The 25992-nt window shown below is 45.1% G+C and overlaps 1 protein-coding gene across 3 annotated transcripts in view; it reads right to left on the minus strand.

Moving 5' to 3' along the window:
• Window positions 1–3164: 3164 nt before the first annotated feature.
• The window catches only part of cdin1 (CDAN1 interacting nuclease 1), a 51616-nt gene continuing 28788 nt past the window's right edge, over window positions 3165–25992 (minus strand). For all 3 annotated transcript variants that reach the window (XM_047610186.1, XM_047610184.1, XM_047610185.1), the window contains one exon: window positions 3165–4273. In XM_047610186.1, the coding sequence (XP_047466142.1) occupies window positions 4090–4273 (184 nt within the window). In that variant the 3' untranslated portion in view covers window positions 3165–4089. The remainder of the gene's footprint in view (window positions 4274–25992) is intronic.

Consider the following 25992-nt stretch of genomic DNA (forward strand, 5'->3'; position numbering starts at 1 on the left):
CCGTTGTTCTCCTCGCCCCTACCCGTCAGCATGCTTGGCCTATACCTGATTCTGCGGATGTTACCGGGCCTCCTCTGGACCTCGCTGTGAACAGGAGATGACACAGTTTCTGGGTCACTTCTGTCACAGACCAAATGCCACTCGGGGGGGGCTGACCTTTCCGGTGGCCGACGCCGGAGCAGCCGGCCTCCATGCAGGCTGTCACCCCTGTGGTTCGAGCCTCAGAGGTGCGCTCTGCAGTGCTCCCCCTCCTCCTTTTCAGTCGTGACAATACATGTTAGAACAATGGGGATGAGTTAAACCCGAGCACAAATAGTCCCCGTGAAACACGTCCGATGTGTGACACCTCGGCTAAACTCAGGACTGTGACAGGCCTCGGCGATGGCCGCTGACGCGTGGTATATCAGGTCTCACTGGAAGGAACTCCGAATATGCTTCCTGGGTTTTTCAAAGGCATGGGTTGCGCAGCAAGCATCGCTGTTTTTACAAACAGGGGCTTAGCTTTAAATGGAATACCTCAATTAGCACGGAGTCCAGTCAACACCTTTCTCTTTAACGCGGTGTACCGCCAGGCTCCCGTTGCCGGGCTGTTCACTCTGACGGACAACAACGGGAGGTTGCTTTTCAAGCCGTTGAAAATATGTTAATTCAATGACCAACCCTGGGTGCACGATCTGATGTCGCGTCAGCGTCACAAGAGATTTTTTTGCAGGGCGTTTTGTTGGTTTTTGAAGCTTTGGCCGTGTCTCTGCTTGTCCAACACTGCCAGTGAATCATAGGAAACTAAACTATCCTCCAAAGCTTCCCCCCCACCCCCCTCCCTCCCACCCCTCTGAATGAATTTATGTGTCATAGTTGTTCAGTTTCCCTCAAACATACCATCTGTCCTCCATCCTGTCAATCAAACATCCACCGCTTTGCCATTTAAAATCCCCCCAACCATTTTTCTCATGATCCATTGTTGTTTTTAAATAACAGCCTCTGATTAGCGGGTAGGGCTTCCTAAAAATAAAAATGAAATATCTTTGTATCTGCTGCAGCTCCGAGCGGAGAGGCCTCTTTTTTTTTTTTTTTTTTTTTTTTTCCCCAGTGCTGTTATTCAAGCCCTCTAAAAAATCCTTTCTTAATTTCAAACTAGCTTGCTCTGACTCTTCCAGGAGAACCTTTATTTATTTCCACCCTGTGATGTCTCGCTGGCTGGGGTGGGGTGGGGGGTGGGGGGGTGGCTGAGCGGATCCCTACTAAAAGCACTATGCTGCCTGGGGCAGAAACAGGCCAGAGCTCTCTCCACATAAATAACACAGGAGCGTGGAGGAAGTCCGTTTGGTGGTCTGCTGGAGGGATAGAACCTACCCCTCAGCCTCTGGTCCTGTCCTTCTCTCGTTCGCCGTGTCTCAGTGGTCTATCTAGCAGCTTGGCTGAAGAGGCATAAAACAGCAGGACGTGGAAGAGATTGGGCCAAGATGTACATCTGAGTGGATAGCGGACTTCCAATTGCCTGCAGGCCCAGGCCAGACAGCACAAATGCTGTGAACTTTGTCAAACAAATCTGACACCTGGGAGTCGCAGATTTAAGTACTGCAACCTATATTACGAAATGAAACATGGAACTATATCTCATCGAATCTCGTTCATGGTAACATTGCCACAGGTAACACGTGACTTATACTATGCTCGACTTTTCCTCCTCCTAATTTTATTATTAGTAGTCACATAATACTAGAAGTCAAACATTTCTTAAAATATGGAACGTGCAGATTTGGGCCTGTTGAGGGTCAAGTGTCTCCTGAACGTGGGTGTTCACAGTCCCAGGTAGTGACCTCGACAAACTAGCCTTATTTGGAAAGCGCTCGAGTGCCCCATTGTTGCAACGTGAACAATGAGTCCAAACGGGATGAGAGACAAGGGCAAGGAAAACACGAAATAAAGACGCCTGACTCTCAAAATTCATCAAATGGAAGCTTTTTTTTCTTGCTATATTTGCACTCGCATCATGGAAATCTTGTCAGCTGACGCTGACGCCGGGGCCTCGCCTTTGAAGTCGGTTTAAAAAAAGCTGTATTTAGTGCACATTGTGTGCAGAACCTAATTTATAGGCGCTGACCCTGGCTCCTCTTTTGTGCAACAGCCATCTTGGAAAACAATGGCAGGAAGGCTTGAAACTTGAGAGGAACTGAATCTGCTGTTTTCCATTTTTTCTGTTCTTATTCAATGGAGAAATTTCCCTCCCCGAGTAAAATAGCTCTGTTTTTGTGTCCAACAGGAGCCATAAACTGATGTCTAAGCATACCATGGCCAGGCAGTAGGGCCGAGTTTAACTAGACACATGGGGACAGTTGTTTTGTACCACATGGAGCAGGGGGGGGGGGCCTTACAGAGGAAGCCATGGCCGCCTGGCGACCCCTTGGTGACCCAGTGGCCTCCTCATGGAGGGATCAAGGCCTAGAAGGGAGCCGGCTGAGGGTTAGAGGTTTAAGGGTAACAAATCAAGCAACACTTTAGTGGTATTTAACCCCCACATACCATATCTCTCTAACTGTGAACAGTGCACGACTGCGGAACAAACATAGGAACATTTATTTTTATCCTGTATTGGGAACTTCTCTTCAATAACGGGGTCACATTTGACAAGAGCACCACTGCATTTATATCTTCTTTTTTTTTTTATCTTTGATGCAACTCCCCACAGGACAGCAGGTGAGGTGATTTGCAGCCGCTTGATTATTGGGAAATAAAAACAAATCCTCTACTTTAACTGCTCGCTTCCAACACGGCCACAGTTAGGAGTCACAATGTGGAAAATGATTCCCCCTCTTAAAAATGCATTCTCCAAGGTGTTGGCAGGTTCTTCGCCCCTTTCACTTTCTTCCCCTCTTATCGTTTTCGTGTGCCGTAAAGCAGGGGGACAGGACAGGGACCCCCTGTAGGCAGTGCATATCTGCCTCTAAAAGCATCACTCAACTTTACGTTCGCTCCCCCCACCCCCAGCCTGCTGTGTTTCTTCCATCAGTATCTGCTCATAAAGTGCACCGAGGTTATAAAGACGTGCAGCAGAACAGACAAACGGGATGGTCGCGCACCCTTTACGCGGCGCTCAGGTGTTCCTTGCAGACGCGCAAGCAAAGAAGTATATAATAGGCGGCGTTAAACATTTATGGCAAGAACACGTTCGAAATGTATTTATTGATAATAGACACGTACACAAAATAAATCCTGCAGCACAATAGACATATACAGTAAAGATACATGTGCCTGTTTGGAAAAATTATTAATCCATTCATCATTTTGTTTTGCTGAAAGCCAACTATAATCCGAGTGCTAGTTGGCAAACTGTGACCTTGTAGAAAATTGTAATTAATAGCGAATTAAAAATAATTCACTTTCATTCAAAAATGAAGAAATGCGCTCAGTTTTAACCACTGCGCCAAAACAAAAACTGCGAAAAAAAGGTCACCGCGAGTCCAGCCTTAATCAGAAATTATCCTGTTTACCCCCTCGGAAAGCGACAGAGAGGGCACCGAGTGACGCAGGTGAGAGACAGGCGTCCACCCAGCCCCCCAGACCGCACCTCTCTTATCTGCCTATGGAAAGGAGGAGGAAGGAGTGACAAAGGCCAGGGCTCTGGGTGTGATAAGGAACGGCCTCGTGTCCTGCCCCGGCCCCCCCTGCTCACACCGCGGCCGTTCCATCGCGAGAGGCCATCCAAGGGCCAGGTGCCGGCGACCGCAACCCGGGAAAGCATCCAAGGCGATGTTTTCATGCGCAGGTACGAATCTGACCCCGCGCCGTCGGATACACGGCAGAATGCCGGTGCGTATTTACATGTGGTCGCTCCGGGCCAGTGAATGAGAGGAAGAGAGGGAGAGACAGACGGAGAAAGGAGGTCAGGTGGAGTTCAGGGCAGAGTTTTTGTCAGTAGACTCGCACCGCAGGAAAGCCAAATTGCTTCCGGATCTAGGTATCCACCCCTGCACAGTTCAGCGTTCGTACCCTCGCTACCTTGTTGCCGTCCTCCCTCTTTCCTCCCATTCATCCTCCAATCTTTTTTTTTTTTTTTTTTTTTTTTAATGCTCCGCTTCTAATCGTTTTTCACTCTTTGTCCTTGTTGCGGCTCTCCGGCGATCGCTCCTGCGTCGTCGTCGTCGTCGTCGTAGCGTGGCACAGGGTGACGATGTCAGTGGGGAAGCAGTCTTTGAGTAGGATGCCTCTGTCTCGCTGGCAGTCCAGCTCTCCTATGAAACCGTACCAGTAGATCACAAGGCCCGGACCGAACCTGGGGGGGGGGAGGGGGAGAGACAAGAAAAAAGGAAAAGACAAAAGAAACACAAACGGTCTTTTGTCAGAATATCGCTGCTGTCATCAACAAGTAGCTAAAAAATGAGTTATACAGTGGCTTTCAAAGTAATGTCTGTAAAATGCTTACAGCTGTTGACTTTGGATATGGAAGGCATAGCAAAAAAAAAAAAAAGAAAGAAGAAGAAGCAGGAATAAGTTAGTAAGGAGATAGAAAGATGGGACTCTGGCGAGAGGGATTTGTGAGAGATAAGGTCGCTTAGGTATTTTCCTTTGATCACCATCCAGGAAACTTGTGCTGAATCAAACAAAAACACCGCTGGGAAGATAACAATCCTTCTGACAGGGTGATACACACTCGATCACGTTACAATGGCAGTGAAATAACAATAATCTATGAAATAACAAAGCACTGCGCCGAGGCCTCCGGATCCTGTCATCAGAAGCCTTTGGCACATAACAGAGCACACAGAGTTCAGCACAAAAGCCCGAGACTTAAACACACGGCATCTGGTGGTTAATGTTAGCCAGTCCAACAGCGTCCAGCTGTTTCATTCACATTCACTTTGAAAGCAAAAGCAACTTTGCCTTAGTTGGCGAGCGCCTCGGTTCCTAATGGCTATAAATAAAGACAAGCAACAGAGAAGTCAAATTCAGACAGTTTAAATATAAGATGTTTATATTTTTCCCCGCCCCTCTGGTCCGTCCTCATCAGTTCGCAGTTGCCGCACGTCGCGGCTACTGTATACCTGACGGGCTGCTGAAATTAAAATAGAGGGGCTCTTAACTCCTTCGCTTCACAAAGGAAATAAATCATCTTTCGGGCTATTTATTAAGCCCCAAAGAGCCACCAGTGGCCCCTCTCTGCCTCATATAGATCATGCCTATTCTTTGAACACTAGCTGCCATGCATAAAGACATGTCACAGTTGAACTCTGAACGGAGAGCTCTCCAGCCCCCGCGTGCAAGACCAGATTCAGGGGGCTGACAGTGCTCCAGTCCCAGATACTCTATCCTCAGACAGTTAACAATGTTGCGGGGGCCTCCGGAGACCTAGACAGGAAGCCGGCCAAGGAGGGCCACGGAGAGGAGTGTAAGTTCAGTTCCAAGGTAAAGTACATAAAACTTGGGATGAGTCATTTCAGATTAAAAGTTTGACTCAAATAAATTCTATTTTAATAGCGATTATGTTATATATCTTTATCATTTTGCGGTGCGGTCATAACTCGGGACATTCTGATAAATACCTCGAGGGCTGACCGTACAAGTTTGACGAAGTATTGAGAACGCATAAATTACAAAAGCGAGCACAAGACACAGCTGTTGCGGCGTGGCCAGAAATATATATACGTGCACTGCGCTGTGTTGACTGGGCCTTGAGGCATCGCATGTTCTACATACAGCACCCGCATGGAGACAGACACATGTACAAGGAAATATGCGGCCATACACGCACACCCGTCCTTCAGGAGGCCCCCGTAGCAGTACATGCATCTCTCGCCCCATCCCCTGCATTCTGCGTTTTACAGTGTGTGATTTACGGCGCTGTATCTGTGAGCAAACAGGGCCAAAGCTAACAGCCCTGGAGAAAGCCTGCAGATGCACACTGCAAGTTCACCGCAATGTCACACACATAGCTCAGCCTCTCAGCGCTGCACAAAGCTCAAGCCCCCCAAAACTCTCATCATTTCCACGGTCCAGCGCTGCACATGGCCGCCAACTCTTAATATGGAAATGTTATGGAAAGAAAACCTAAACATTTACATTAGATGGCTTTGGAAAAGGGGTTATGCTCTTCTTTTTCATTCAGCCGCTGCGCTGTATGCGTTTCCTGTGCTCTGGACGGGGAGGTGAGGCTGAGAAACGGGAGAGGAGCGAGACCAGTCTGCGCGGAGTGGAGAGAGGCAACCTTCTGAAAAGGTTAAAACTGTACATCAACAGATAAGGCGGCGGTGCACGATACATCATGTCCCAGGTCTGTCGGGGGAGGCCGAGTACAAATTGAAACAAGCAAAATTATAAACACTGGGGAGCCGTGTCACCAAGGCCTTTCCATAGCGTAAAGAAAATAAATGGACTTTGAATCCTGCTCAGGATTAATACAAGTCAATACTACAGGGACCTTGAGGTAAAAAAATCAGAGACTGGGAATAGAAACAATAACACCGGGGGGGGAAGGGAGCGGTCAGGGTGCCAAGACTAAGCCTGACGACTGCAGCGTGAGACTCTTCAGAAAAAAAAGTTACAGAAATCAACTACATGGAGCATGATGCTTTATATAGCCGTGCACACAGTTCTTCTAAAGCTTATGTGTCCCAACGCCCCGAAAGTAGGAAGTAAAGTTCGGTTTAAATTTGTAGGCAAATTATGGTTTATTATGTGGGCTGGATCGTTTTAACCTGGCATGTGCTTATTACACACCACCACCTCTAAGTCGGAGTCAGCCATCTTCCAATAAACACCTAACTACGCAACGAGCTGGCGAAATTGTTTGTGAAATGTAGCTAATTTCGGCATGAGGGCCACTTGACGAGCCTGGGCGTGGACCGCGGCTGCCAGCCACGCTTTCGTTAGTGTTAATGAGCTGCTGGTGGTCGCATTTAAAGCAGGTGCCAAGCGGCTTACTACAGAGGCTTAATGAGAGCGAGGCACTCAGGAACAAAAAAAAAAAAAAAAAGAAAGAAAAGAAAGAAACCTTGAATGGAGAAGAGGGAATGTCGTTAGTGTATGCCTGTACACACACGGCCTCACACAAAGAGGAAAATTGCAGAACGAAATCTCTGCATCTTAAATGCACAACAAACATATGCATTACCTACAGAGAGCAGAGGTTAAAAAAAAAGAAAAGAACGCTAATAAAAGTACAAAAATAAACCAATTGCAACCTTTAAAGAAACTGCAAACTTGCATCCTCTGTTTTATATCTAATTTTCCGAGGAGTCTGCTGGAGGTCAGACAGCACCGAGTTTAACATTTCCAACCAACACACAGATCAAAATTAATTTGATCTGCCACGTTTGGTGAGAAAAAGCTTTACAAAAAAAACTGGGGACTGAGAGCGTCTGCCAAAGCACATTAGACGACATGACAAATTATCAATAAAATCAAGATGAATTCACGCTCTAAAACCGCCTCACTTCGTTTTACTCACGGAACCATTTTAAACAAACGCCCCTGCAATGATTTAGACACTGCAAGCCTCTACCTGAGGCTGAACTCTGTGTCTCCGAGGTCCCTCCACAAAGACCTCTTTGTTTTCAGCATCCATACATCAGGTCATAAGGTAGGGCCACTAAAGCGCTGCCAAACATTAGCTTTAGTCACTCTTTTCTCTGCCCTCTCAAACGCAGGTATGGAACCTGCTCAACTTCTTTCGTGAGAGACAGCATTGAGAGTGATCGAGGGAGAGCGATGGAGGAATAAAAGTCTCTGTGTTGGAGACAGAAGAACTGTGTACATAGCAAAAGACAGAGAGAAACTGTGCAAATTAGTGACAAACGGCCTGTTCTTTCGAGGTCGGGCCTCTGCAACGGGTGCAGGAGTTTATTTACGGGGTCGGGATAACTCCTGCGTGATGGCATTTTAGAGGGAAGGCAGTTACCCGGGGGGGGAGGAGGGGTGCGTGCCAGGTGATACGTCCATCTACACCCAGCTTGTGTATTTTAATGACCTTACAGTAGATGTTTGCAGCCAGTTAGTCAGCCCCGGTGATGAGCTTCCTTTCGCAAATAGCATATTTAAAGGCTGACTGTGTCGGGGGGTGGGGGGGTGTCCTCGAACAGGGAGGCAAATAATCCCTTCCTGCAAACTGTAAATCCTACTGTCCATAAATTACAGGAGCAGAATGGAAGAGTTAAACTCCCACAGACAAGTTATTAACACGACCGACGCTAAGAATACAATACTTTCAGTTTTCTCTCTGTCACTACACACCCTGCCTTAAGTTCAAGACAAAACACTAATACAAGGCAAAGGTGGCACGCTCAATCCTCAAGTATCAAAATTAAGGCGTAACGCAAAGGTAGATGTTAGTGTGTTATGACTGTGTAGTACACTAGCTTATAATGTGTGAGTGAAAAGAGAGGCGTGGGAGGCCAGGTCGACTCAGTGTGTTCTGAGTTGTGTGTAGCCGTGGGAGCTAATTTATTCCCATTAAAGGGGTTTTACACACAAGAGACGCAAAGTGGAACTAATCTCAACTTTGAGGGTATGACCAATGGGAGCATCTGATAAGGCTGACGGGCACATGATGCAAGTATGAGTTCACCAAATGGAAAACTCTGATTTCCAAATTCCCCGTGCTGATAGTGATCTTGGCGCATTGGAAGAACCCAGACGGAACAGTGGCACCATAGATGTTATTTTCCTTTAAAATAGAAAGCAGGAAAGACAGCGTTCACTGTTCAAATACTAGCAATATGTTTTATATTCTGTTAATTTCACTTGGAAATGTTTGGGGTGGGAAATACATGTAAACGTGTGTGTGTGTGTGTATATATATACACACACACACACGAGAGGGTTACATTGGCAACCAGGACCTGGAATGTCCCCTAGCAACCAAATGTCAGCTACAGTGCAGTGGGTAGAGAGCGAAACTGTGGAAGGGGCTTAATGCAAGATATCAATACACCAGAAGAAAAAAAAAAAAAATCAGTTTCTTTACCTGGTAACCTTCACAACGAATGTCACCTCTAGAGCAGAACGGACCCCGAGCCCTTCGACCCAACGTAAAATCTGTTGACGCCTACTATGAAGCACTATGGTACACTTTATTATATGACACATCACTTTCCATTTTTGTAATGGATGGCCAATTGTTTTTAAGATTTTGTACAAAAATCACAGCACTATGTGCAAATTTATTTTATTTTTCTGGAAAGCAATGCAATAAAATAACTTCACATAAATGCAATGCAGTCCTTTTAGTCATTTCCGTTCATTACTGATATCCAGCCTCAAATCTAGATAGAGTTAAGTGGTAAACATATCTTAAACACCACTAAAATGGCACTACTGGTAACATTACAATGCTATTTAACATACATAAACATACATTAACAGTAGGTCTTTAATTGTTTTTATGTCCAGCTTTGTGGTACTTTGTAGCAAAATCCACAAATTTATGATCTATGATTAAAAATAAGCAATTCATTTAAGCTTCACAGAGGTTATGTGACATTATTTTTGCACGATAAACAGTTAAAGACTGTCTATTCTTGTTGTTACCCTAAAGACCTTTAACACCCAACATCTGTGTTCTTTAAAGACATCTGCCTAGTATAGGAGTTAGTTTTTCTCCTCACAGTAATTTGATTAATTATCACTTTCTCTGACCTCAGTCCTCCTCCAACGAATTCCTATCATCCCAGCCACCTTCTCACATAAATCTTATCACCTTTCACACACACACAATCTGACAACTGACTGATAAGGTGACTAACACATGATTATGTAAATGAGCTAATAAACATCCACCTTGTTTTTTTTGGTTTTGTTTGTTTTTCTATTTGATTTCTCTATTTGATAAGACAATTTCAAGTCACAAAAAGCCCTATTCCGTGGCAGCATTTGGTCCCGGTTAGGAGTTTGTACAACACCGAGCTTCCCAAACATCACCCCCCCAGCTGAAGGGGGGAGTCTTAATCAGGGTTTGGAACTCGTTAAGTCCCTTAACTGAGCATGTCGCCTGCCACATTAGCGGCACGTATCGGAGGGACAAGTGTGCGCTGTGTGTGCAACGTGTGCCGGTCCCCCTCTCAGATCTGCGGCGTCACGGTCCAACGCGCTTTGACACACGCCGGTCTGCTTTGGATGTGGAGCGAAACCAAACAAGGTGTGGTCTGGCTTTGGCTTAGTCTGTTTAGTGTTCAGAAGTTGGTCCAAACAGCGCGGAGGACACTGCGCGTACAACTATAATAAGAAAGCGACGACAGCTCTGTGACGGCACCAGAGCAAACCATGTGAGAGTCGGTCTGGAATTATTAAAGTACTCAGTCGTCAGACTTTCTGTGGATAATAAGTCCTTTTTAGAAAGTATCACATTCAACAGTAACGTTTATGTGATGGTAAGAGCTCTCCGGCCGCATAAGGGTTAACAATCAAACGGCCAGAGCTCACCTGATCTTTTCTCAGACACTGACTCCCCATCCTCTATAATGACCCTCTACATCATGAAAATGGCATGATCTCTTCGGTTATGACACACTGAGTGGGTATTCATTAACACTTGATGCTGATATTATTAAACTCTATTATGGTGATCCCTTCTGTAGTAAAATCCCCGAGTAGGCAATAATTGTTTCTATGGGCCTGGATCTATATAAATACGTTTTAAATGCAGTTGCCGGAGCAGTTTGTGTGGACCTTAATTATATTACACAGGGGGAAGTAAAAATAAGAAAAAAAAAATCTCAGAGGCTTTTCAGATGAGGCATGCAAGTTTGCAAAGCCAAACTGCGACCACAGAGCTAATTTGGAGATCTGTCCAGAGAGTCCCTCCTGCCTTTGATGAGTCCCCGTGTATGCGAGCTTTGCTTGGAGACAGGAAGCTCCCCGTGGTGGCGGGGCGAGCAGGCTGGGGGCTGCGCAGACAGAGAGGGCCGCATCGTCAGGGGGATACATGCTCCTTTAACCTGTTATTGTGAACTCCCAGCAGCCCTGGTCGATAATTGCCACCTGTCTCTGGGGAAGCGCAGTCAAAGGCAGGCAGAGGGGCGGCCATTTTGTGTCTGCTGCGGGTCCTCGCCCTGAAAAGCCCTGGTCCTAATCCAGTCCTTAACCCTGGCGGCTAATGTGTCTTCAATTTAGGATGATCCCCCCACTACAGGCACGGCCCTAATCAACAACAGTTTGTACTGTAACCCTATCTGCCCCTGCTAGGGCAGCGTCAGCCTGACCGGGCGCCTGCAAATCTGATGTGTCCAGGAGAGGAACGGTGTTGTGTGTGTGTGTGTGCCTGTGTATATAGATATCATGTTTATATATGAGGTCATAGGAGGTGTGTTATATACTTGGCTGTTTGTCTTTCACATATGCTATTCAAATAAACAAAACATACACTTGCAAAGCGAGTGCCGCTACAAACACACACACAAGTCACACATAATGCCACGAGTCACTTTACTAACTAAACACGTGCATTTAATGAAGAATGTATACAAAAACAATGGAAGTCATTAATCCATCTTTTAACAGTCTGTAAACACCTATAATTAATTAAGGCAGGGGATTCCTGAATATAGCCCCGTATCCTGTTTCAGCAAAAGTGTAATGAAGCTGCGGTGGCCATGTTTCCTTTCGGATGACGATTCTTTTCGCTCGTCGTTCTTCCGTTTTGAAAAAGGCCGCACGACCCGCCGGCTCCATCCCCGAGTCAGGTTCGGGAATAAGCCCGACATCGTAAATTCCGGTACCGCTTCAAGCGAGGCTGAATCAAAAGTCATGGAAAGGCAGGTGTGAATGTTTGTTGTGTAGGCCTCCTGGCCCCCGCATCCGCGAGCGCGACCCTGGCCCAAAATTAGAGTGTGGTCTCTAATGTCTCCCTGAGAGAAAAAGAGGCCTGGCTTTCGTCCAAGTCAGCACCTTTGGAAGTGCAGTCGTGTTACCACCACTAAATCAACATGTCAGCGCCCGGCCCACTGAACTTCTTCACCCAGACTCCACTGCTTACAGCTACCCCACAAACACCTAATGAATTGGTGTGAATGCCTGTCTGTCTGTTAAAATGAAAAGGGGAGAAGGAGATATGAGGAGTAAAATAATATATATATATCTTTATCAGCTGCGACAGAGAACATTTGCAGTCCAGCAAAATGATTATCACTACCAGACAAACTATTACTTTAACAGAGATTTGCTGCAGCAAACCAGCCAAAGCCAGCTTAAGGTATCATCGCCATCAACTTTGGCCCCCGTGTCCAAAATGCAACTGTCCCAGTTTAAGGGGCAACTTTGGAAAGGGACGCGGGCGTAAGGGCCGCAGAAATCCGTGTGCTTACTCGGCAGTCTGTTTACATTCCTGAAGGTAATTTTAGCCCCCCGGGGGGGGGGAGTGAGCAGAGCAGGGGGGTCGACTTGTCGTTGGGGCTTGTCAGTGTTCGACGGGCCAGCCGGCGCAGTGGCGGCACCTGGACATCTGGGTGGTACGTAAATACACAGATACACACACACACACACACTCACACTCACAGACAGAGACCTCCTGCAGAAAAACCACAGGAACTTATTAGTTATCTGTGTTTGGATCATTTGGTTATTTGGTTTAGGAAATTTTGAGTCAACTTGCATCTCCCTACACGGTATCAGTGGTTACTTTGTCAGTGGCTTAACAACAAACAGAAGACGCAAGCAGTGACGAAGCACGCAGGCCTACCGTAGAGCACCATTAGCTTTGGGCAACACGGGATACCCCCATTGTTTTCATTGACAATCCGGGGCGCAAATCTAATTTCATTGTAGTTTTAAAAAATTTGCAAAGCAAACTAAACAATAATCCCGTCTGAAGCATAGCTGAGGGCTTCTGCACGCGTGTCGGGATTAGTATTTTTTTTTTTTTTTTTATTACTCCCAGCCCAGGGTGTCCCTACAAAGGGCAAGGAAGCAAAATGTCTGTGCGTTTGATGCGTTCGTGTGTGTGAATGCGCGCGTAACGGAGAAGGAGGGAGCGATAAAGAGACAGAGAAGGAAGGAGGGAGGGAGAGAGAGAGAGAGACTCGGAGCTTATCGAAACTAATTAGGCGAGGGATCAGGATGGAAGTTAAATACTGGGCTACATGTAATGAAAGAAGCAAGAGTGGGGGACATCTAGGGGTCAGGCCCACACCAAACAGTGGTCCTCGGGCAATCTGGTATTGATTTTCACTCGTTTGGGGATGAAGGTGGATGGGAGGCAGGGAGGGAGGGAGGGAGCGTTTGGAGAGAGGGGAGAGAAGGGGAGAGTCTAAGGGTCTTGAGAGTTGTCAACTTGACAGTTTAACCCCTTTTGGAGTAGAACAAACAAACAGAGGGATCTCCTGGGCTGACAGCGTTGATCTGTCATAGCGATGACACTGCAAAGCCCCACACACAATGCCCACACAGGAGAGGTGAGCGGGGAGGGGAAAGGAGGGAGGGAGGGTGAGTTGATACAGATATGCACGGGCACATTCCTTAAGCCTGAGAAGATAGGACTGCGGTCTGTTCACCTTAAGACATTCAGAGGGACAAAAAAACCTATTCAGAGGCTGCTGCTGGTATGTGGTTATTTATCGACAAAGTATGGATGAATAATTCGTGTCACTGATGATGCTAGATGACTGCGGGACCTACTCTGAGAGGAATTCCAGGTTACAGTCTGGTCTTTCCCCCTCGTCAAAACACACAACGACACAGAGGGGGTGCTGATAAAGCAGTATTAGTGCTCGTCCATAACCCCAAAGACACGCAGATGTCACTGCTCCTCTCTTGTCACTCAGTCTGCGAAGGCCATCACCCCGAGCACCTTTCCTCTCATGTCCTTAAACACTCGAAGGCCCCTTTCCCTCTTCCCCCTCAAACCGCCTCATCGCTTTGTCACATTGCCAAGGAGGGGGTGGGGTGGGGTGGGGTGGTGTGTGTGTGTGTGTATGCGGGGTGGGGGGGGGGGCTCCATTAGCCCGGCCAACTCGCACTTACACTTAACACACATACCAAAAAACACGCGCGCACGCACGCACAGGACGCCCGACACTCACAGCCGAGCCCGTCCACACCAAATTAGAGCGGCCCCCATTGTCCACATCACGGCCCGGGAACGCGCCGTCACCGCGGATGCTACGGGGTCCCTCACTTGTCAGAAGTTGTCAGACAGACAGGGAGTCTGGATACACACAGCTGACAGGTAATCTTAATGTCTTCAATTAGCCCAATTAGGCCTGTCATAAACAATTCGATAAGTGTTCAACCAACACAAACAGAGGAGCGCACGCACAAGCGCACAGAGGCACACACGCACACCAACACACACACCGAGGTCTGCAGGGCATTAATGAGAAGGGTAATGGGTATATCAGTGGACGGTTGACTTGTCTTTTGTTTCAAGGAGGGGAGTGTCCCCATCCCTTGCTCTCAGCTGTGCACTGCTGGCTGCTACCTGGTCACTTCAAATTGTACTATCTCCTTTCATTAGCGCATCGCCGGCTGAGAATCTGAAAGGCCGTGACAAAATTCATTTGAGACGAGTGGGAGCAGATTGCCTGAAGCAGGTGCTATAAGGGAGATAAAACAAAAGCTCGGCGCGCACGTGGATTTGTGCGTTTTACATTTGTGTGTGTGTGTGTGTGTGCGAGGAGGACATTTCCCTGGTCCTCACGTTCTGTTCTTTTCCTTGCTATGGTAAATGGGTAATGACACAAAGGTGCTTTTGGGGGGAAAAAAAAAAAAGAAAAGAAAAGGGACCAGAGAGGAATCGCCCCAGCACACACTTGGAGCGTTTACAAAGCTGTGGTGAAATGTAAATATTATTTCGAGTGTGACTAAACAGGCCAACACCTTTCTGTGCATAGGATGTGTGATAGCTAACATTGTTTGAGTTGGTCTCTCCTTTATAATATCTTATCGCCGAGGAAAGGTGACACCCTCACTACATCCTCAGCTTTTGTCCTCTAACCGTTTCTTTAAATTCACGTATTTGCATTGGCTTTCAATTTTTTTGAAACATTTTTTTTTTCTTCTCCGCACAGGGACGCGGAACACGTTTCAGGAACGGCGAAGCGCGAGCTAATGTTTAAAACCGAGATTCCAGAGTTTGCAAACACGAGAGTCGAGCAAAGTTAGCATCAATATTTGAACAAGAAGTTCGCATCAACGCCGCCTTGATCTCACGTACAGAGGCCTTGAAATGCCCCACATCAAGCAACGACGCTGACACTTTCAATGCAGCACTAGTCTCTGGGCATCGAGGGCAAAAAGAAAAAAAAAAAAAAAGAAATAAGATCAACATGGAAGAAAAAAAGTTAAAAACCGAGGCGATATTCTGAATGGTGAAATCCCGTGGCACAGTTTCATTCAAGGAGTCAAACTGGGACGAGGAGACAAACCAACTGCTATCAGCAAGATCTGTGATGGACCTCTAACTCCACTTCTGATCCTTACCTCAAGTGACGGCTGGAAAACCATCTGAGGAAAAAAAAAAAAAAAAGGAACGAAAGAAAGAGAAAAGCCGTCACTGGGAAGTTGTAATAGGAAATTGCTCTTGGCAACTATTTGTTCAAGCACCAGATTTTTTTTCGTCTTTATGCCAACCCAGCGAGCCCCCATTGGAAAACAGGGCAGGTCCCCCTAATGAGTAATCTATTTCAAAGCAGTCGTGTCTGGGCATGACAGTTTACTGAGAGGCTTGAAGAACTGGTAATTACCAGTGTTACGGGGCAATTAATGCATATTACACTGCGGCACTCATGGCGGTGACTGTCAGCTCCCCAATAAAAATGAGCACTCTTCAGCTAAAGGGTGACATTAATTGGGCCCTTAATGACTATGCAGAGGAACCAAGCCAAATAGGAACAAAACAGGGGACTCGCTCTGACACTAGCAGAGGGCTGGAAATTGGACTAAAAATGAGATTAATTGCTGTTTAGAAAAAAAAAAAAGAAGGGAAAATGTGGCGCGGGGAAGGGGAGAAAGAGGTTGGAATTATAGGGTGCAGAGAGCAAGAACTGTTCATACAGATGACAATTCAATTAATTATTTCATAGTGTATTTTCTATACCTTAAGAAGTGCAGAGAGGCCCTCAAGCTCATGGCATAAAGAGCAGCACCTACAAGCGGCCACACGGTGCGTAAAATTTTCATCAAAGTGACAAGGAGCTCTCCCACATAAAAGAAACAAGGGTTATATATAGCCGCGATGAATGTAAAGAGGTCAGGTAGTTATATCTTCCATATGTAAAATAGAAACAAATCATCATAAGAAGTGGTGCTACATGTGTTCCTGCGAAGCCCAAAGACTTTAATATGTATTTCCACTTAAAGCAAGCCATAAAACCTTAAGCAAAGCTTTCATTAAAAGTAAATCTACCAAATTGCAGGCCTTCCACCCCCAGAAATGTTTGTTTAGAAGGAGATCAAGGATATGGTGAAGACACGAAGCAGTTCTGATTAATGTTGCTAAAGCTAGTCACGCACTTGAACACCACCTGAATATGCAAGCCCCAAATCATAAAAATATCAGCATGCAAAACATGCCGTCATTTGCATACATTTTTGATTCTGGATTTCCTATGCTATTTAAATATGCAGTTAGAAATAGTCCAGCACTGCCTCTTGCGCTGTCACGCTGCACGCTCACACTGTCATTGGTCCTGATAGAACTCTTCCGCTTCAAAGGGAGCTTTGCAATGGAGAAGAGAATGAAGCAAATATTTGAATTGCAAAAACACATCATCTTCCGGGGGGAGAAAATTCAAGACAACTTTTTAGAGTTGAAGACACCCTCCCCTCCCAACCCCCAGCAAGCTAACCCTCTACATGCAGCACGGGGAGAAAAAAAAAAAAAAAAACATATTCATAGCGTAAGCATTCTCCCTCACTAATTTACCATATCCAAATTTGTGTAATGGGATATGACATATTTTAGAGGGGATTGCAGAGAAAAAAAAAACTTTAATTTGAGGAGAGAACCATAAAATGTTTAAGCTGCTCCTGTATTTAACCGAAATCCACCATACAAATCCAGGTTCTCAGACAACCTGACATGGGTTTGATTACAGACTGAAGTGTAATTAGCTGCTTAAGTTATCCTCTGGAAGGCTGGAGTGAGCACCGCCGCCGTGCTCGCTAGGTATTTCAGCATAACTAAAGAGAGCTTCAGGTTCTGCACCAGCACCTTTCCCTTTAGGCTTAAGCGCGGCCCATTTATAACCGTTTACATGCAGGCACTCCGGGAGAACCTCCGCCGGCCTCCAACTTTTGCAGAAGTTACAGAGAAAGCGCAATAAATAACCGTCGTGACAAATCAATAACATGACTCAGAGCATACTTTGGAAGTGTGAGCTCCCCCGTCCTGACGCCAGGATAAATAGGACGTTTAGGCCAAACGTTACAAGTCTGGCCTCGAAGGCCATGAACAACATTACCGCGCACTAAAGACCCATCTTCAGACATCTGAAAAAACACTCATCTCCTGTGTTTATGATTATAGGTTTATTTACCAGAGAGAGCTACCTTGAATTTTTAAATTGGGGGAAAATGTGACAGTATTAAAGACGTGCTAAGGAAACAGAACGCGTGGAAAATTATTATAAGCACTGTGAAGTAGAGTAATCAGCCTCTGGTGGGAAAAAACGAAAAAAACTGAATATTTTTTTTTTATACATAGATATGATTAAAATATCAATCAAATTGGTATGGATTCCGTACAATTAAAAGCCAATTTAATTAAATTTGCAATATTACATGGACGTATTTTTTAAATAAAAACCACATATAATCATGTAATCTAACAGAGTTAGCATTAGCGGCTCCGTAATACACTATCCGCATCACGCCCAGCAACGGTCCAACCCTCCCGTGGCCTCCAGTCCTCGTGAGCTGCCAGCCTGTGCCTAGACAACTTGGAGACAGGTCTGAGCAGAAATCAAACTTGAATGATGGATAGCTCTACTGCACAATGACCCCTGTCGCTGGGTTCTTACCCTAAATCAATGCGAGCGATAAGGGCCCTGCGCCAGCACTCACCTTGGTATGTTCACCAGCAGACCTTATCTACGGCAGGAGGAAGTATGAGTAATAACTAAAGACAAGCTACGACAAAACCACTAACCCCACCTTGTCAAACATAATTTACAATGTGTATCCCTTTAACCCCTCCCCCCTCCTGCTGCTGTTAAACAGTAATTATGAGAACCAAAGAGTTTTGGGACCGTGTGTTTGGAAGGTTAACCTGTTATAGGAAGGTGGGAGAGCTGTGCACATATCTGAGGTCCAGTCGCTAATATATTCACAAGGGAACTGGGATCTGTTGGGCTCGCGCAGACGTTCATCCACAAACGGCCTTTAAAATTTCAGCGCTGTGGGGTCTGCGCGGAGCGGCCGAACTCTCTGTGATGCACGCAGAGAGAGGTCAGGGGTTGAAGTTGAAAGGAGGGCTGACAGGAAGTAGGAGCAAAGACTTTATGAAGATTACAGCACCGCGAACCCCGAGACCTTTCGGTGCTTTTTCCACGTGACAACGTGTGATGAAGTGCGTGTGTGCGACAGAGGCGGGGAGACACAAGAGAACAGCGCGAGCACGCTCCCAGGCAGTCGCATCAAAACGGAGAGAGAGACCAAACATGACATCAAACGTCGCAATTAGCTGACCCCTTTCTCCCGGAGTCACAGTTTGGAAAGCCCTGCCTTTAAAAACCCTGATTAAAATATGTTTGCTTTCTCATTCAAAACGACACTTGACAAGGTTAGTAATATTTCAACTAACTGCAAAAACATTCTTGAAAACGTAATCCCCCTTTTTTCCCGCCCCCCATCACTTTGCAGGGGCGCAGGTAACCTCAGAGCGAGTTTCCCATGAACTCAGCGCTGCAATTTGAAAACGAAACGGCCGGGGGAGAGAAAGGCGGACCAGTTCAAAGTTTCACTCAAGTGTGTTTTGTTTCACCCTGGCAGCTGAAGCTAAATGTTTTCTGATCATTATTCAGAGCATTTATCCCCTTTCTAATGCAAACCGCAACGAATATTTAAAGCAGAGCCAGAAGCCTTTTCTCAAACCGCGAGCTCCATCTTTAGCAGGAACTGAAGGGGGGGAAAGGACTGTCAGCAGCTCTGGGGATAGAGTTCCTCAAACTGTTAAAGCTCCTCATCACCAAATTAGGAGAGGTGAAACCCAATGGTATGTCCAGTGGAAAAGTAATACAAAAAGTGAAGTAAGATGTAATTTAATGCATGCATGCATGACATGTTATTTAATGATGCGTGACATGTTATTTTTTGAAATAGTACGTCGCTGTTGTAACTTTTCTTCCGTCCAAGTTTTCAAAAGAGGAAAAAAAACAAGTGATGTCTGAGACGCCGAGCCCTGACAAAACAAGCGGAAGATAAGTCGTGAAAAAGGAAAGCGGGATCAGAAACGGTCGGGCCAAAACTCTGTCTGAAGTTAATAGTTTTCACATCCATTCCAGTCGCAAGAAAAGAGAATGTGAAGTGTCGGGTCCGGACAGCGAGCCAGCCCGGGCTCAGCTGCAGCTGTGCTCAAATGGAAGTGGCACTTTCTATCAGAGGTCTTTCACCAGACAGCTCTATTCTGCCCGCTCGCTTGTAACCTCCGTGACACGGAGACGCTCATTGCAAAAAAAAATGAAATAAAAATAAGAGTGGTCATTTAAAAACACACACCCGTCATCGAAGAGACAGGCTGTGGGTTTTTACGCGGGGGAAGATTCATGGCGCAAACGTGCCAGCTGATAGAGATATCACTCAAAATGAGAAATAGATTTCTCCGACATCTCCGTGGCGGCCGCTCAAAGAGGCCGGGTCGGAGCCCCCTAACTTTGCGAGGAGTTTATGTTTCACTTGTTCAGAAATATAGGCCTCCGTTATCTTGCATCAGCCCAAATGAGAAGGGTTGGGTATCGTCCAGTTCAACCTCCCGCTTATGATGAACCGTTGCACTGACAGCAGAAGAAGTTGGAATTCAGATCGTGTAATTACTTTAACTCCTTGAGCCCTTGTTACAAAGTTTGCTTAAAAGAACATGATGCAGAAACGCTGTCAGCGTGTACTGCGTACCAGAAAGTTTTAATAAGACTCCGCGGCCAGACGCATTTATTTTTTCCCCCGTCTAATCGTTTATAGACCCGACAAGAGTTTGCGAAGACAAATCTGTTGACCTGATAGATCTTGTACATTAACCCCCAGAACTGATGAGCGAAATCAGAAGGTCAGCGCATGGACACAGGCTCCTCATGTGTCTTTGATTACACACTCCCACTAAAGGACAGGCAGGCAGAGATGTTTAAGCTATCAGGCAATCAGACCGCAAAAAAAAAGAAAAAAAAAAAGACCTGAAACTCAAACCAGAGACAGGAGAAGGAGAGGGCTGCCTGAGAACAAAGATGGTAGAGGGGAGGAGGGGGGGTCCTGACGAAGCTCTTTAACAAATGCCAGGCCAGTGAGGGAAGACTCAAATGTGCTTGTATCTCTTTCATTGTTTCTGGCAACAGCACAGTGAAGTGAACTAACACTGAAATTTAAAGCAAAGTTCACGGAAATACATGTATTTCTTACAGTACATCAATCAAAATGACTGCCACTGACCACAAACACATATAGGAACATACATATATATATTATTTTTGTTTAAGTATTAGGTCATATGGAAAAAAAACAAAAAAAATAAAAAAATCTGTTCACAAAAAAAATCTGTAAAATCTTATCTAATATTTGCTGTATTATCCAGAAAGAGTGAGATACAGGAAACAGAGGAAGCACTTTCCCTCTAGGCTGAGAATATCAAAAGCTTTTTATTGATATAAATCACAAAAAAAGCTTTTAACAGAATCTCTATCATTTTAATATACACGGGGGTCACTCCGAGCCAAGATAGCACTTAATATTGAAAAATAAAGCTCAACAGATGCACGTGAATGCACATGTGCTGCACGTAATTCTTTTATCTAGTGTATACACGGGATTACATGTCTGCTAGTAATTCATTCATTACTTGGTGGAAATGATCTGACTAGGGAAAGATGTAAATGCTAAGCATAAAAGTCTCAAAGCTAAACAAGAAATCGCTGCTAGGAAAAAAAAAAGAGTGGGGGGGGATAAGCACGGGTGGAAAAGAAAACAACGAAAAACAAGGTTATGTGGGGGACAGTGGGCCTATAAAAAGAAGCCTACTGTCTAGGTTATCTATAAGGAACCACTTATCACAAGCGTCCAGCTCCACATGGTGACTGATGGGCCTCCACGGAGCACGAGCACCTACCCATTATCTGGTACACACAGAGCTGCTCTATAAACACAAAGGCAGAAATATGAAGCATTGTTTCGTTGGTCGTCATTTGGTAAAAAAAAAAAAGAAAAAAAGAAAAGAAATATATTCTATTTATTTTCTGTCTGAAACAGAAAGAGTGTTTACCGTTTCTGCGTCCACAAATACACGGAGACACTGGTGACCAACAAATAAATTAAAGCTGAGATATTTAGGCTAAGCTGAACTATCTATTTATACATGTAAAACACCACTTGAGAAAAAGCTCAATTAAATCTTCAAGTATCATGATATACTATTAATGATGAGCACAGATAGCAATGATATGAATAAGAAGATAAAAATTAAGAGTGATGGTAACTTCACCCCAAAGGAAACTGTTAAATATTTCAGAACTAAAACAGCAAAAAGAACGAAGAAATACTTTTAAGAACTTTTTTTTTTTGGTTTTCATTCATTTGCTGTGACCAGCCACAGTACTCATGGTTCAGTGCTCCCCTTGAGCCCTAAGCTAGATTCATGCTTCCAGCATCGAATCTACGTGGAGCCTACGTCACGGCGCTTCCGAGAGGCCTATGCTGCTGTAAGCATTTATACTTGTGCTCCGGTGTGTCGGCCTAGTTTTGTAAGCACGCCGTTAAATGTCAGAGTCTAAACAGCTGTGCAGTTTCTCTGCGTATTTCAAACCATTGCGAATGGGATAGAATGGCGAAACATTGGAGCCTAACCCTAACCCTAACCCTAATGATGAATAACATTTTAACTGAAATCTGTGCGACACACAAAGAAAAGACCTCAGGATGGATGGTGTGTAGGAGGCAGAAGGAGGGAAAACGGTCTGGGCTTGTTGGGCCAGAGACGTTGACTACGTTTTGGAGCGATGACAACTGTTGAGGTCATCAGTCACAGCGAAGTGTAGATTTCTGGGAATGTGCACATCAACCTGTCACGGAGATCCAACGCAGAGCAGCGGAGCAGAAATTCAGCGTTTGGACAATGCCTGTCCTCCTTCAACTCTCTTATCAATAAGGTTAAGACACAATTAAACCCTTTCGTTAAACGGCATTAATAGATTTAAAAATAAAACACCGTTCTGATTTTCTACTTCTGTATAAAGAGTGTTGATCTTTGCAATGCGCAGACAGCATCGTGCAATGTGTGGAAACTGTAAATGTCTTTAGGAGGTCAAGCAGTCATTGAAATTCTGCCGTTAGACTGACTTTTGCAAAAAGCATTTCTATAATTCTATTGCTTGCCCACAAAACTCCCCTATGCTTTACAAATGTTGCTGACTTCCTCCTGGAATAAAAACCCAGAAGGTCAATGTAGAGGGAAAAAAAAAAAAGAAAGGGGGAAATAGGCAGCGAGACTGAGAAAATGAGAGGGGTGAGGGGCGGGGTGGGGGAGAAAAAGTGCGTGTCTCTGTTTGATGACATACATCGTGAAAGCTGACAAAAAAATGTACGTGCATCTTTAAAAAGTTCCATGGCAAAACAGGAATTCACGGAGCAGACATGCTTGCACCTCATTTTACTTGAGGCTTTCCTCTCCATCTCACGGTGTCACGGGCAAGCAGAAAGACAGGAGGAGGGGTATGTATCGCTGGGGTGCCGCTTTCTGTCCCGCTCCTCGTTTATACACACAGCGGCCATGTCAAAGCGGCTCTCACACTCAATGGCAAATGACAAATTTGGATAATACACACACACAACCCTACTAAAATAAATAGGAGACACGGAGGCTTAACCAGAGCTAAATCCCGAGGCTGCTGGAGACCTGAGAGTGCGGATTACACCCCAGACGCCTTAAACAATGCACCCAAATGTGCATCCTTAAAAGCATGAAATCCTTGAAGCATCAGAGCCAGCATGTCATTTGCCATTAATATTCCAAGTTGCTTGTGTGTTGGGGGCCAGCACTGCACTTCTGTGTGCCGATATGCCCTAAAACAAACACTTGCAAAGCCCTAAAGGAACCACCATTGTGGAGAGCTATTTTTCTAGCTGTGGAATATTCTCCGAGAGGATGTCATAACAAAGGAAACAATAAAAGAGGCCACGTTCCTGCACTGCATGGGGCATCCATAACTATAAATAGAAGAAAGGCTACGTCGGAGGCGCTTGCGCTTTACCGGGAAAAAGAAAATATTGCATTTGAAAAATACATGAAATTAACCTTACAACTAGAATATTTCCATTGATAATAAGTGCACGATGTTTAAATATTAGGCCAGTATACGGCCTCATTTTAGTGTATAACAGCCATTCTTTAAAGGCTTCTACTGCTGTGGGGATTTTTTTATTTTATTTATTTTTGTATTTTCCCCTCTTTCTTTGTTGTGCGCATCTCTGACAGGCACCTGAGGTAAAGCGTGGCAGGGCACAGGTCTTGGAGGTGTCACACTGTCACCCCAGAAGTGCCAGTACCTGTCCTCGGGGATGGCCCTGTAATGTCCAGCCTCATTGTATCAGCAGCAGACACGGCCTGTGGGCGCCCTCTCTCAGGTGACATCCCCTATCTGCTCTGGCTCTATGATGCATTTGCCGTTGACGCTCACGGTACTACGACCACGAACGGCTTCATATAACCTGGTAATTTGCGAGAAAACCTTTCTAGAGCAACAACCTTTATTAATACTCAATAAGTCATTCAAAACTATCAGCATATCGTCAAGATGACGTCAAGAAAAAGGCCTTAAGCCCTTTTTCAAAGCCGAAGCCACAATCAGATAAATTCAATAAGGGTTGACACTGCGTCATTACACTCCACTAATTAAGCATTCCCGTCGTCCCTCCTTTGGAAAGTTCAACAAAAATGATGGACATGTCCATTAAAAAACGAACGGCAACGCACAATACCTTGGATCAAAAAATTAATTCGGTGTCGCAAATGGATTGACGTCCGGAGACCGTAACAGAATTACCGCGCAATTTCCTCTGTAACACTCGCGGCGTAATTGGAAAAAGTTCACAAAGAGGTGTCTAATTGCAGCTGTGTCAACTAATATATATATATAAAAAAATCACATAAATCTTTCTGTCTGCTTAGTCTATTAGTGTGTCAGCAAGCAGATTAGTGCTGCTGTAGGAGCTGTCTGGCAGGTGAGAGAGTTCAGACTTACGACTTCCTTATCAATTGAAGAAATGTCCATTATTTACATCAAAGAAGCAGCAAAGGACAAGCAGGGACAATTTTGAGTGGAGATCAATATGTGCTTTAGGAGCGTGAGCATTTTCTCCTGGTTATAGGATATAAGTTGTCTATAATACAACGGACTTTGACTTTCAAAATTACCGAAACAAAGGCGCCAGATGGAGCATAATGCGTGCTCGTGCATTCAAGTCTCAACAAATTTCCAAGTGGTCAAGCCAGATGATGTATAATGGCCAACCCAAAAGTCTTAACCCCCATTTCATATGAGGGAGAAATGAGGCATACTGTCCCATTATATTGCTATAAATCATTTTTTTGTGGACGGCTGACAGCTTTTTATCAGATCTAACCTTTTCAAGCCTCCATTAAGAGCGCTAACATTTTCAACTCTGACACGTTCGCAGTTTACGAATCGCACAGCTGATTTGCTTCGGGAGGAGGGGGGGGGCAAGCTGGCGTCCATGTTCATTGTCCCACAGGCTATTGTCTGCGTTGGATAGGGTTTGGTGGAATGGGGATGTGAGAATGAGAATCTATTTATACAACTCTGCATTTAGAGCTTTTCTGCTATACAACAAATCTTTTTTGTGTGGTTAACGTGTATTATTTACCAAATGGATGGTAATTAAGGGCCAGAAGGGTTAATAATTAGTCAAATAAGACAAAAAGTGGACCAGACAGAAAACCAAATAGAGACATTGCATCAATTTCAGTGTAATTTTGTAGCCATTTTTGTCAGGTATTTCTTTTGTTAGTTTGTGTGTCTGTTCATAGCCATCCATCAACTATCAGAATCTACCTTCATGAAACATGAAAAACAGCACAATGTGTAGACCTGGCCTCCAAATTCACTAGATTCTAAACTGATCAAGTATCTCTGGATCTGTGGGATGTGCTGGAACAAGCTGATCCACAGAGGCCTGTCCTCTCAACCCAAATATTCTGTTGCCAGACACCACAGGACACCCTCAGGAGGTCCACGCCCATTCTCTGATGAGTCACGACTGTTTTGGAGTCGCAAGGAAGACCTACACAATATTAGGAAGGTGGTCATAATGTTACGCCTTATAGGTGTAATTAAGTAACCATAATTCACTGGAATGGCCACGGTGCAATTAGCAACCACAAAAACCCATATTGCTTTTGCTATATAATTCCATGAACATATTTGTAAGTGAACAAACACTCAGGAAGTCAGCAAATAATCATTACCTGCATGGTTTCTGGATTAAGTACACGATGAGCGAGACAGGCAAATGCAAGGGGGGGGGGGGACTTTAACTGCAGCTGGCAGAGTTATGGAAGGAACTTTGCCAACCATAATTGATTTAAGCACACTATAATCAAAGAGGGGCAGTTAAGGTGGTACCACACTAGAGTCCATATTTCATTACATGCTGTGTTTAACCTTACCCACTTCTCCTAAAACACACAAGAGGCTCATTATGTGTTTAATATTCACCAGCAGGTGAATAATTTTTATGCAACTCTGATAGTTGGGCGAGATGGATCACTCAATTATGTGAACATCCGTCAGAGCAGAGGGCTCGCTGGCTCTGGAACGCCACCAGCTAAGATTGATGGCTGGAAGACACCAA

Source organism: Mugil cephalus, chromosome 17 (assembly GCF_022458985.1).
Source record: "Mugil cephalus isolate CIBA_MC_2020 chromosome 17, CIBA_Mcephalus_1.1, whole genome shotgun sequence".
In the NCBI taxonomy this organism is placed as follows: Eukaryota; Metazoa; Chordata; class Actinopteri; order Mugiliformes; family Mugilidae; genus Mugil; species Mugil cephalus.